Source organism: Idiotropiscis lumnitzeri, chromosome 13 (genome assembly GCF_059441095.1).
Source record: "Idiotropiscis lumnitzeri isolate Australia: NSW breed Sydney's pygmy pipehorse chromosome 13, RoL_Ilum_1.0, whole genome shotgun sequence".
NCBI classification, from domain to species: domain Eukaryota; kingdom Metazoa; phylum Chordata; class Actinopteri; order Syngnathiformes; family Syngnathidae; genus Idiotropiscis; species Idiotropiscis lumnitzeri.
The window spans coordinates 7,344,137-7,357,574 of NC_142403.1; the positions used below are offsets into that span (position 1 = coordinate 7,344,137).

At 40.9% G+C, this 13,438-nt stretch overlaps 1 protein-coding gene across 2 annotated transcripts in view; it reads left to right on the forward strand.

Annotated features, from left to right (window-relative positions):
• Positions 1 to 13,438, forward strand: part of negr1 (neuronal growth regulator 1) — a 136,376-nt gene that overhangs the window by 103,160 nt on the left and 19,778 nt on the right. Inside the window, exon 7 of one of the 2 annotated variants that reach the window (XM_088312966.1) lies at positions 524 to 565. The exons of the other annotated variant lie outside the window; for it this stretch is intronic. Within the exon in view, the coding sequence (XP_088169092.1) occupies positions 524 to 565 (42 nt within the window). The remainder of the gene's footprint in view (positions 1 to 523; positions 566 to 13,438) is intronic. 2 annotated transcript variants of the gene reach the window in all.

Consider the following 13,438-nt stretch of genomic DNA (forward strand, 5'->3'; position numbering starts at 1 on the left):
CCCCCGTCGTCATGGTAACACCGAGCCACCCTGGAGTAGAGAGGTGCAGGGTTAGTAATGACTCATTTGCATGACACTTGACCCCTCCTCAAAACAGGCTGATTTTAAGAGGTCTGTCGATTAAAGGTGCAAAGTATGATCTGATTATTGATCCTTGGGCTCTTCTAATTGGTGGGGGGAAGGGATATTTTATCTCCTTGAAGAAGTCCCAAACAGGCACTTGTAAAGTTGTAGCACTCGGAAAAATATGCATTTATTTAACATACAAGGCATGCAGTACGATTGACATTTTCACTCTGTGTGGAGTTTCCAAGCTATTTATAGATTTACATGACTGAGACATCTGTGGTACAGGAAGTCTCGAGCATGTAGAGGTTGCATCTTACCACAGAGATGCTCATCCTTTTGTCCTGGCATGCTCTTCTATTTTCTTTTTCCTTTTTACGTTACGTCTCCATTCTGTTAATAATACATGAATGTCCTCTTTCCCTCCCCTTTCCCTCCTCCCTCTCCTCCCCTGTAGCAATTATTGAACCCACCACCACTAGTGCTGTCTCAAGGCCAGGTCAGTATATGTCACCGTGCTGTACACCAAACTAGCAAAGAGGTCCGCAGCTTCATACTAACCAAAACCGATATCGTCTCCATCTTATTTCAAATGGCTGGCCGCAATGCCTGCTGGGTGTACAGTTTTGTTGTATGTCCTTAATTTCTTATATTTGCTTTTTAAATTTTCTTTGACTTATAATTTTGGGTTGGCTTCGACAGCCTGGCTCCATAGCTTGGAACCATCTCCACACGGTGTCCCTTCCATCACAACGCTGCCTCCGCCTCCTCCTCACTTCCCCACATGGAGTAAATGGTAGCATCATCAAAGTGGTTGTTACATATGCCTCTGGGCCAGATGCTTTTCATAATGCTGATGGCTCCCTCTTCTCTCTGGCTTTCCCACGACCGGCAGCACCACTCCCTTCGCTTCTTAGCGCTAGTTCAACGTAGCAAACATCAAAGGCAGGATGCTGATGGTGGCAAAGGCTCTCGGTTTGTTGTTTGGAAGATGGAATCTCTTCCCTCTTTGTATCTCTCCTTCATATATCCCTCTCTCCTTCTGGGGCTTAATCCTGTAACATCACTCTCCCTTCCTACTCTTTCTGTTCCATCTCTTCACGCAACAACCATGTGGTGTTGTGGCCACCCTGATCTGCTTGTGTTGTTGTTGGTGGTGCACTGTCAATGTCATCCCCCCCCCTACCCGTCCACCCTCGTCGCTGTGCGCTCCCATATTGCTGTCCAGAATAATCCCTTCTGTCTGTTCCTCTTTGCTCCCTCTCCAATGGATTTAGGGTTCCATAATGTAATCTTTCTGCTGCTTATTTTAGCTTATTACCATCCACATGCTCAATCGTTGAGGGAACGTTAGCTATGGATGGTTTTTGGGACATCGACGTGTGACTGGATGGCAAAGAAATATGTAACAGGCCAAGATGCCACGTGAGAAGCACTGCACTGAGGAAAAGTTCAACTCATGCTAATCGTGTGTTCTTACAAGAAAGAATGAATTCATTCAAAGTGGGCCATATTTATTTAGAGACCACCAGAGCTTCTACCCTATGGGGGCGCTTCTCAGTGCCTCAAACACACGGGCCTCTGCATACAAATACAAAATGACAAAACAAACACAATTTAGCAAGTACTGTAAATTTCAACACGTGTATAACTTCTGTGGAAAATGTAAAGTTAAACACAATGAACTAATCCATTGCAAGGTGTGGCCTACCTAAAATATTTCTTGTACCTGTACTTGTACTTGTAAATACCGCAAGTAATCAATATTAGTAGTATAACAATAAGATGTGTTGTTGCCTTAACTTTGAAGATCAGAAATAGATTTAGTAATAAATGTCCAGTGGTAGATCACTGTTAATGCTTTGGAGTCTCTTTGTATTGTGAGTGACTAAATGCACTGACTTTATTGTCAACCTATTTGGATATATTATACAATTTTTGATGGAGTTTCACGTGATGTCATTCAACATGTGACTTGGTCTGACCTTATTATTTTGGTAGATGAATTTAGTTACATTGACATATTTTGAAGCTACAAAGGGTGTAGTATTTGTTAACTCGGAGGGGTTTCTGGCTCAATCTGTCAGGTTGACTTTGGTGTGGTTCGCTAATGTTTTTATGTATGCTGCATTGTCTGTGCTATTTCTAATAGGCATTCTCGCCATGGAGTTGTGCATGTTATGGAGCAGAAGCAATAAGAAGCCCACTAGTAACGGCTCTATCAAAATTGTGTACACACAATTGATAGTATTGGGAGGTGCCACAATGCCAGCATCGTTCATGAGTCGCTCCAGAAATTGTAGAATCGCCCGATAAATCGGCCATCAAAAACAGTTGTGAATGTTAAACACAAGGTTTGTCATTGTGAAATGATACTTGAACAAATCTGAAGTATTCAAACATTCAAGTTCACCTGCACTTCCACACCTAACCTCATGCGAGGCTTCATATTGCATGATGGATGTGTTTTTGTGGCTTTTTTTGTCCAGCCTCATGAATAGATACCATTGTTTCATCTTTCACTGTGTTGAGAAACTGTCTTGGATGAGCATGAACTCACCTGCCCGTGCTTCCAGTACCAAATATAATTACCCATGGAGATTCTGCCCGATAAAAATTAAAATAAACTCAGTGCCTAGTAGCAGACTCGACGCGACCCCCATCTCTCATTTGATGTAATGCTGGCAGAACAAATGACAATTTCATGGTCCAAAGGAACACCAGTGGAGATCAACCCGTGCAGAAACTCACTGTTCTTGTTTAGTCCTGACTTTCTGAAATTGAAAGTTGCTCTGCTTCAAAAATTTAAAAATGGGAATCATTATGGGTATCAACAGATAATTTCCTCTCTACTTGTATAGCATCTGCTCTTAATTCTCCCTTTAAAAAAAGCATCAGGGATCAGGGAAAAAATGTCTGCCAGGATAACTAACTATGAGATGGAAGCATTTTTCATCGCAGAGAGTTTGTTGCAGACTACTGAGCAATTACAAATAAATAAATGTCCATTGTGCAGTTTACTAAACAGAGACTAAGTTCTTTTTTTTCTATTAATTTCAAGATAATCTCAAAATTAATGTGATATGATTTAGAAAATTTACACTTTTACCACAACAAAACTATTTTATGCATATGAGAAACATCTGTTTTATCTAACTGGTCCTATGGTCACCTTGTCACATTGCAAACAGCCAAAAGTACAGTTTGGAAAATCCTGCCCCACTCAACATTCAGGGCCTCAATTTTGGGAGCAGCTGTAGAAAGTCCTACTTAAAATATACTGGGCACACGGCAACGAGAGCAGAAACTTGTTTTTCATACAAAACTTGCCATGTGTGCAACAGGATTTGGAAAATCTCTTCAAAAGCCCGTGGTGGGCAGAGAATTGACTTGGCATTGTTGCGGTGGAGAGGCGGCTTTTGGAGCCTAACATGTTCGGTTGCAAGCTTTGCATTTGGCCTGGAAGTGGACAGTGTGGAGGCAGGAGCACAGAGAAGGGTGACAGATAAGATGAACACCTTCCTCACTGACCCCCTCCCACACACACTATGACCAACAGTGACAGATGGTGAGCACGTTCATCCACCAGCGCATTCCGCCAAAGAGCGAGCCGGGAGCGCTTCGGGCGTCCACTAGTGTCACCGGCCATCACAACTCCACCACGGCAAGCGTGACCACAGTCTAAGCCAGCTGTGACCTATCCACCCCAGCCAAGCTGCCCTCTCCCAGTAATGTCAAACTAATTGTGCTCATCACTGCTACAGTATCATCAAAATTCAGTCTTTATTATTACTTGCTTTAGGTCTGTTTATGGTCAAAACCGCTGAGACTTATATCGTCAATATGATTTATTAAATTAAAAATTAAAAAAAATAAACATTGAATGTTACATTTCTTCACAGGTTTTTTTTTTAAACGAAATTGTATAAACTAAAAGCTGATTTATCCAATGGACCAATTTATCCAATATATTTGAACAACTTACAGTTGACCCCCGGTTGAAACTGGACCAACCCATGAATAGTCAAAATTTGCATATAATTGATGCCCATTGAAATGCATTGTGGGAAAATAAATAAACAAAAATATTAAATAAACAATTTAACCCCCGTAAATTCTGCCAAAAATATTGATTAATATTCAATACACATGAAATGTTATGGTCTTGATAAACTGCTACATACTGTAAGTGCACTTTATTTGATCCAAATGGTAAAACACAATTGGAATTTTGTAAGGCTATGAAACATTTTTGGCAGCACAAAAATATGTAACCGGTTCTACTTAATTTGGTACTTGCTCGTCAACGTGAGCATGAACAGCAAATACAGATTTTGGGTGCCACTTTGAGCTCTAACAATAATAGTAACCAATAAATATAAAACATCTTTCGCACTGTATGTCCTAATTATAATTATTTAAATTATTTACCATGAATTACAATTATGAATACATTACTGTATTTTGTAATGTAATAAACATGATGAATTATTTACATACACCCATGAGTCTTTTTAATGCACTTATTAACTTACTTTAGCTGGAGCTCTAATATACCGGTACTGTGTTATGTCCATACCCTTCAGGGACTCATGAGGGAAATGGATATGCCGTTACTCTGTGAACGTTTGCCTCCTTAAGTCCTTAAGGTGGTAATATAAAGTGGATTTAAGAATTCAACACACCGCAATTAAAATGTCAGATTTTTGTAATGTTTTGTTTTCATTAGGTCATTACACATTTCCAAATGTGGTAGGGGGATTCAAAGTGTTTATTTTTTTTTCTTCGTGAGTGGTTTTTGTCTTGCCACTCCCACCCGACTGCCCAGACGTAAGAAGCAGACAGGTCACATGCACGAAACAACAAACAATATTTGCCGTCCTTTTTTTTTTTCCTCAAAATCTTTTTTAGCAATGTCCCATTCTTGATGATGTCACTATTGCGTCATTTCTTTCTCCAGTTGATGATAACTTTCTTAACTGCAGTTAAATGGTGTGACTTGAAATCATTCTGTCCCTTCTCCTAATTGATACCATTGAACAATGAGATCCCTCTGACGTTGTGGAAATTCTAAGCAGACCTTGGCTTGTGCTGTAAAATGTGACTACAAAAATGTCAGGAAAGGTCTCTAAAACTTCTGGAGGAACTTTAGAAATAAATAAATGGTGGCAGGTGTGTGCCCAAATAATATAAGATTAAAAGTGATTGTTGAATTCTGAAGACAGTCATATCCCTGGTCATCAGCCTTTATCTACTCATAGGTCACGGGACACACCATCAAATATAGGCTTGCCCTCGCCAACCGTAAAAAGCCTCTATCATGCTTAGAGGTTGCAAATGTTTGCAAGACTATCGTCAAACGTTCATGAAAACCATGAAAACTGTTGGCGAACATCTGGCGAACGTTTTATAAATCATTTGCGACATTGAATGAGATGAGATGCCCAACTCCTTGTTAACATGAACATTTTGACAGTTCAGCATGCATATTTATGCATTTCCTAAATTTTAACAAATAAATGAGCCAACATATCGAAAGGTTCACATACTATATTATTTTATAAATCCCTTGGTCCAAGGCAGCATAATTGATCTTGCTAGTGCTAATATGCTCGTCTCAAAGATTAAAGCCATGCAGTTCTTACTCGGCCTGTAATTGAAAATTTGTAACCTTTCAAGCCTTTGTAAAATGCAAGAACTCACCAGTTGCATCTGCCGTCGAAATAGTTGAAAAAGCACTCGTGGTGCATCTGTGACATTCCAACCTGCACACTCGTAATGTTCTTTTTATCAAAGTGAGAAGTGAGTTCACGTAGACAGAATATTGACTGGTAAACTGTCGCCGCTACGGTCCTGTCACCTTGGCTGCGTAAACAAATACATGCGGGGATTTCTCATGTGACATCTGGAGCTCTATAATGGAAACTTCCTGTACATTGGGATTGGCTGAAAATTGTCATAGCATATCATGCGGTTGTGTGATTGGGCTTTGTGTCCTGCTGTGGCAAGTGAATGACAGAAATGTCAACTAATGGCAGAATAATATGGAACTATTTGACTAAACGACTCCTGATAGATCTCTGCTACGGCCATGGCGCTTGCAGAATCGCCTGCGTGTTGGTCGTGGTTGATTGACAGAATTATTATTTTTTATTTTTTTTCCTGATAGGCTTAGGCCACTTGATGGGGTACACCCGAACTGGTTGCTAGCCAATCGCTTGGCACACAAAGACAAGCAACCATTCACACTCACAATCACACCAAGGAACAATTTGGTGTGTTCAGTTAAACCACCGTGCATGTTTTTGGAATGTGGGAGGAAACCGGAGTACCCGGAGAAAACCCACACAAGCACGGAGAGAACATGCAAACTCCACACACGAAGGCCGGAGCTGGAATTGAATCCTGCATCTTTGTACTGTGAGGCGGACGTGCTAACTAGTCATCCACCGTCCCGCATAGTATACAGTATACTGTAAAAAAATATATTTGAACAGGGATGTGTAGACATTTATATCCACTGTATCTTTGAGGGCAAAACTGTTCTTAAACTTGTTTTATCTCCAGCATGTGTATTTTGCCTCCATTCAGCTCAACATAATACCCAGTGGCCCGAAGCAGCTGGCTTGCTGCTACCCTGTCATCCAAATGAAATGTAGATATGCGATAAAAGCATCTATTCCCAGAGGCTGGAACTTGTCTTTGTTTCTGCAAATCACTTGACAGTTGAAAAACTACGTTCTTAGCGCTGTACTAAGCCATGTTTAAGTCAACTCTACTTCTGGTTCAAGGAACGCAAAATGCATTATACATAATATGTGTGACTCCTATTCTGCAGTTTTTCCTCTCCATAAAAATAATACATGCAGGCTGAATGTCGTGAACTGAAGATAATACTTAAACCTTTGCCTCAAGTGATTGTAAATGAGGAGCTAAGGAAAGACTCCACTTATGAATGCTGTAACGCTGCAGTTAGAGAAGTAACGACACCCTGAAGCTCACCTAAATTTTGAGTGTAGAGGCCCTTCAACGCGTTACAATTAGTCATCTTTGAGATAAGAAATACAGTGAAACCTACAGATACAAACAATTCAAATTCATCCAAATTGTGGAATTTGAACCAATGTTGTGCGAGACCTACTGTATGCAAAACCTCCTTAGGTCTTGTGTCAAGTGGGATGTGTGGTGCATCTGTGACATAAATCATCTCTCAATTACGCCGGTAACATTTGACGATAGGCCAACATCCCAGTCCGGATTGTGTTGCTCATACGCGATTTAACGGAACGCTACTTTGTCTTCACGTGTGCTGGAAATCTGTCTGATCGGCTGCTTTCATTTAAATGGGTCAGTAGCTATTGGGAAGTTAAAGAAAGGCAGTGGTTGGAAATCACATTTTTGTCTTAATTCAACATCTATGACAAGCTTTCAAAGAGAGAAACGTCATTTTTTCAAAATCCTGCAACATTTTCAGATCACTCACTTATTGCGCTCCCAAATCTGGGCTGATCTTAGAAGTCAAATGACCTGAGCCACTATTTAAAGACTCTCACTCTCAGTATTATGTAAACGATGGATGGACCACACGGTTCTGGGAAAGTGAAGCTAATCCAAAAATGACTTCACCTGTGTTTTTTGTATTGGATCGTTCTAGAAAGATTTATACTTTCTGGGTTCTGAATACTTTGTCTACGGAATTGGGATGAATGAAAAACTACCCATGCTCATTGCTGTTTTGTTAAAACCTCTAACATGACGTTGACTTATTTTTATTTTTCACTCCTCTCCACAGTGTCACCTAATATAGCCACAGTTTGTTGATGCGTAAACATAAAATGCTGATGACCCAAATTACAAGCCATGCTTTTTATTTTTAATATGACACTCTAATTTGCAGATGTCAAACGCCGGTCCTCAATGGACCACACCTGATTCAAATGATCAGGATCGTTATCAGGCTCCTAAAGAGCTTGCTGGTGAGCTGAATCATTTGAATCAGGTGTATTGGAGGAGGGAAACATCTAAAAGAGCCATGGGCAAAATATGGCCCATGGGCCACTTGCGGCCCATTAAATGTTTTAATCCGGCCCCACTAGGAGGCACACTCTAAGACAGATATTTTGTTGTAATGCTTTTGTTCATTTTTATTTATAATTAAAGCATGTTTTCTTTATGTACGAAATGTATTTTTTTCCTCCGATGAGGAGAGGATACGAAAACAATCCATCCATCTGCTTTATTTATGCAGGAAAACAATGAAACAATATACAATAAACTAGTATGTTTTAAACTATTCCACACTTGCTTCCAAGTCCAACTTGATTTACCATTCACATTAAGTCTTACTGGCACACACACACATGCACGTAAATGAATGTTATTGGCGGTAGAAAAAGTAGCTTACACACCTTTTCCTGCAATTTTTAGCAAAAAAAAAAAAAAAAAAAAAAGATATTACACTCGAGTAAACGTAAAGTAAAATGTTGTCGATTTTACAGATAAATGGATCTGTGGAATCTCTCAAACGTTCACATTTTCCTGTTAAATTGTAGTAGTGCAAATGCACAAGCTAAAAGTGTGGAAGTGTGTCAAGTGGCAATTACAACATTGTCAGCTTGGACAACTGTGTCCTTGGGTTTGCGAGTCACCCCCGGCTAATGGCAGTATGAATACACTGCACTTATGAAACATTCATCAGGAGGGACCGTATCCCACTGATAAGGTTCTATTTTCTGAGGAGAATTATCCAGCCAGCCCTAGCAGGCGCAAAAATACAGCGTTAAAGTGTTCGCCTGCTTCACTTAACACTGTGTGCCGGCTGTCAGACCCACTGAGCTACCCACACAGATAATCCGTTTTGGATGTGCGTTTTCCAGCAGCCTTATCAGTCTATGGTAGGAAGATCAAGAGCAGTGCAAGCCCTTCTGCAACCTCCCTCCGGTCTCATGGTTTGTTTAGAGCTGACCTTCATTTTTGCCAAGAGTCAACTCTTCGAAAAAAATCAAGTGCCTGATAAACAGATGTGTGCATGTCATCCAGAGTACTTGACCTCTGGTCCCGTAGTTGTTGTAGCTGTAAATAAAGAGTTGAAGACTTGAGACCAAAGATGACTTCAAAGCTATTTGCTCCGTCCCTGGGGAATACACCCTTTACATCAAATGTATCCTCTGCTTTCTAGTTATTCATAGTGCTCATGAGCGTTACATGGTGAAACATCAAAGCAGGCTAGGGATTCAAATCCACTTCACTGACCATCACCCCCCATGTCTTACGATGGCATTTGCATTAGCATACAATAAGATCATGCCAGCATGAAGTAACTTTAAAGGAACATTATGTTGTTTTTTTTTGCTGCTCTCCATGCAGTTGTGAATTGTGATTTCATTGAAAACCACCAGGGTGAAAGCAAACCTACAAATGCAACTCAAGCAAAAGAAGCCGTACCGATGAATACTATACACTAAGCAAAAGGAAGGTCATGTCCTCACAGCTGGTACTTTTAAGAAAGGTATATTGCTATTTTGACCTTCCATCTACAGGTTAACTACAATTTAAGCAAACAATGATCAGTGAGATTTTCCAAAAGCATAGAAGAATCTACTTTTTTAACTTTTGTTCACCTCGGGCGGCACGGTGGACCAACTGGTTTGCACGATGGCCTCACAGTGAGAGACAGCAGCAGCAGAAAAGCTCCGGACGAACAAAAGGAGGCCGAGTTATCAAAAGCCGACGTCACGGACCTTGTGCGGTTTCGAAGCGGCCACCATCCATCCCTCCGAAGGTGCCAACATCTAACGAACCAGACGGAGGACCCAAACTGCAAGACTATGCAACAAGGAGGAGGAGACTGCGGAGCACCTCTGGCTGAGGTGTCCCGCCTTACAGATCAACCGCTACCAACGGCAGCAAGGCCAATCGATGGACGAGCTCGTCCGTCTACCTCGAGGCAGTCTAGCGCTTCTGAAGGATATCCTCAGGTGCCTGAGATGATTCAACTACAACAACAACAACAGCGGTCGTGGGTTCGATCCGACCTTCCTGTGTGGAGTTTATATGTTCTCCATCTGCCTGTGTGGGTTTCCTCCGGGTACTCCAGTTTCTTCCAAAAACATGCATGGCAGGTCGATTGAACACTCTAAATTGCCCCTAGGTATAACTGTGAGCATGAATAGTTGTTTGTCTCTGTGTGCCCTGCGATTGGCTGGCAACCAGTTCAGGGTGTCCCCCGCCTACTGCCCGAAGATAGCTGGGATAGGTTCCAGCACCCCCCGCGACCCTACTGAGGAGAAGCGGTACAGATAATGGATGGATGGATGTTTACCTTCTTCAGATCAGTGGTCCCCAAGCACCGGGCCGCACAGTTAAAAGACAATTAAACTTGCAGTTGACGCATGTCAAACTGCAAATTGTCTCGGTCACATTCCGCTAATATTAAACACACAACCTAGTGAAATGAGTAAAAATTATACCATTTACAAAATCCGCTTTACAAAATATGCGCCCGCCCCACTTCTATTGGCCAGCAAAAGTTATGGAGTTGGATGAACCGATCCACGCAGAAAAAAAGGTTGGGGACAACTGCAAATGTTATCTTCTCAACTTTTATCTCATGCAATGACATCATGCTGCTTTTAAACCCATTTTGGACCTCCTGGTGGAAGCCTGTAGTTTTCTGAGGCTTCTAATTGGCTAGAATGTTTTCATGGAGGCAGAAAATTGGCATGCTTGTTTTTTGTTTTTTTTTACCTGATGTGGAGAAAATATATTGTTTTAACTGTGTACATATGCAGTCATGTCAACAGTACAACCACAACACACGAGAATAGACGTAATATGACTTTTTTTTACCAGCTAGTTCTTGCAGACTGCACACCTCTTCATCTCTGACTAGAGGATCGAGACACATTATCAGTGTACTGTGACAAATTTCAGTTTCTCCTTAAAGTGTTTTTTTTTTTTTTTTTAAACCTGCAGTCTTACTCATAAGTTGAACATTTTCCACACACGCGAAGATGTTATGATCACTCGTTATGGGACAAAGAAATCCATCTTTTTTTTAGTCAAATCTTTTTCCAACTTTAATTGGCACTCCAGCCACAGCACTTGTGGTTATTAATGAAACAATTCAGTCGGAAAGAGGAATTTGGTGCTCCCAACACGCAGACAGGACTGAGTTGCGCGAGAGATGAAGCAGAAAATGGATAGCCATTTCCTTTTATGGCCACAGAAGGCTGCTGTAGAGATTCAGTCTTTGTCTATAATTGAGACACCAGGGTATATTCTTTTTCTGGACAGAGTCTAATGGTTTGTGCATTAAGGAGCATGATTGAAGAAAGCCCCACACTTACAGTAAGGGCTGCAGTAAATCACAAAAGATGTTGGTTTTTTTTTTGTCCAATTTTGTTGATGGTGGTGGTCTCACACTGTGCAGTTTACATCACCATCACTCTCTCTCATGTGGTAGGAGCACTCTCCGGCGAAGTTAAATGGGAGTAATTTTGAGGTAAGAGAGTGAACACTCAGTGGTAATGGAAGTGAAGTTTTTGCCATCCTCTTCAGCAATCATTCACAACCGAGGCGTTGCATTTGACCTGTTAACACTCGGCGGAAAACTCTCATCAGACTTTTTTGATGTCCCAGAATCTTGTGCTCTTCCGTTTCTAATCATTCTCCAAATAATTATTTGTTACCATCAATCTATTTCAATACATGCTTTACACACACTTTTACGCAGTTGTCGGTGCCACATGGATCAATAAGTAGAGCTCTTACAGTGAAGTGCTACGGAGTTTTCATAGTGTTCCCGCACACTCTGTATGATCTTGCACATTTTCCAGTGACAAAACATGAAAGATGGCCAATAGTGAGCGTGTGCTTTGTAAACACTTAAAAGTAAGCTATGGCTCCTCTAATATAGGATGGTCAAGAGTGAGATAGAAAGTAATTGAGGTTTTAACCGGCTCTGTGCAATTTGACAAAGGTTTCCTGTAACGAGCCTTGGCTGGCGTTGATTATGTTTCTTAGTGTACGGTGTCAAAAAAAAAAAAGTAAACGACTACCACTTAGTGGGGCAGTAAAAGTTCATTTATGCCATAAGGATGGAAATAAGGTACGAGTGTAATATATATTTTAATGACGTGTTTCAGCATTGATATATTTTGAATATACTGTACTTCTGTTTTACGCATCACATTCCCATCATGTTCTACTCCACGTATGAGGCCTTGGCATCTTGGTGTGGGTTTTCAAAGGTATTCAAATACGACAGCTGGCTTCCAGCAGATTATTGGTGTTTCATGCGAGTGTGCCAGCGGGGGTGGAGTCTTTGTAGCCTACCAGCCTTAAAATACTTAAACCTCTGGAATCCTACCCACCCATGACATGCCATTTCTCCGTGTAGTTGAATCTTGAAGGAACAGGGTGCGTATATGTCACTCCATGATAAGTGGTGGGAATTGAACTGTAATTAGCATCTCTATTCGAAATAAACTCTGACTGGCACACACTGAGGAAGAAGCCTGCAATGCACTTAATGCTCATTTGTTTTCTTAAGTGAACCGGTTTCGACGCTTTGGAATTCATTTGTGCACTATTGCAGCCGCAGTCAGGTCTGTTTTGTAGAATATCATTTTATTTGTTTTGATAAACTGCTGCATATTTACATTTCTGTGCTCCTTCTTTATTCAGATATGCGATCTGTTGTACGGTAATTTAATCGTTTTAAATGCAGAATTCATGCGCCGAATATTTGTCACTGTTTGTAAAAGTTCTGCTTTAGATGTTGCCATTTAAGGTACTTTTTTAGAGGTATCTTTTATTGTCATGATAAATACATGCATATTCATGATATTTTCCGGCTTTGTTTACCCCATCACAATAGTGAACACACCAAAAACATAGATAGTGGCTCACACTGGAGCAATGGGAAACTTAGTTGCCGGGGAGCAGTTCAGGGGATCGGTGTCTTGCTGAAGGACACCACAGTCGTGACTCTGTCAGTTGTTGGATGATCCATTGCCTCCATCTAGTTTTGTCTGTCCACATGAAAAAGCTGAAGTTTTTTTTCTTTAGCGATCATGCTTCAGTGCTTTATCCTTTTTTTTTTTTTTTTTAACTTTTTTTGGTCTGTTTTGAATGTTTTTGATTCCAGCAGGTCGGTATCCAAATAATTGTCTACTTTTTGTGTCAATCTGCTATGGTCGGGTTCTTTATTCTGTCACACATTTCCTTGCTCTTGATTTTGCTGTAAGACCTCTTTATACTCGCACGGGCAGCAGCAACCACACTGACGTCACTGCGGCATCACTGCGAGCAGTTTGCCTTGTGTGCAACCCGCAAACGTTGTTTTGAGAATGTGATAAAGTTTCACTCC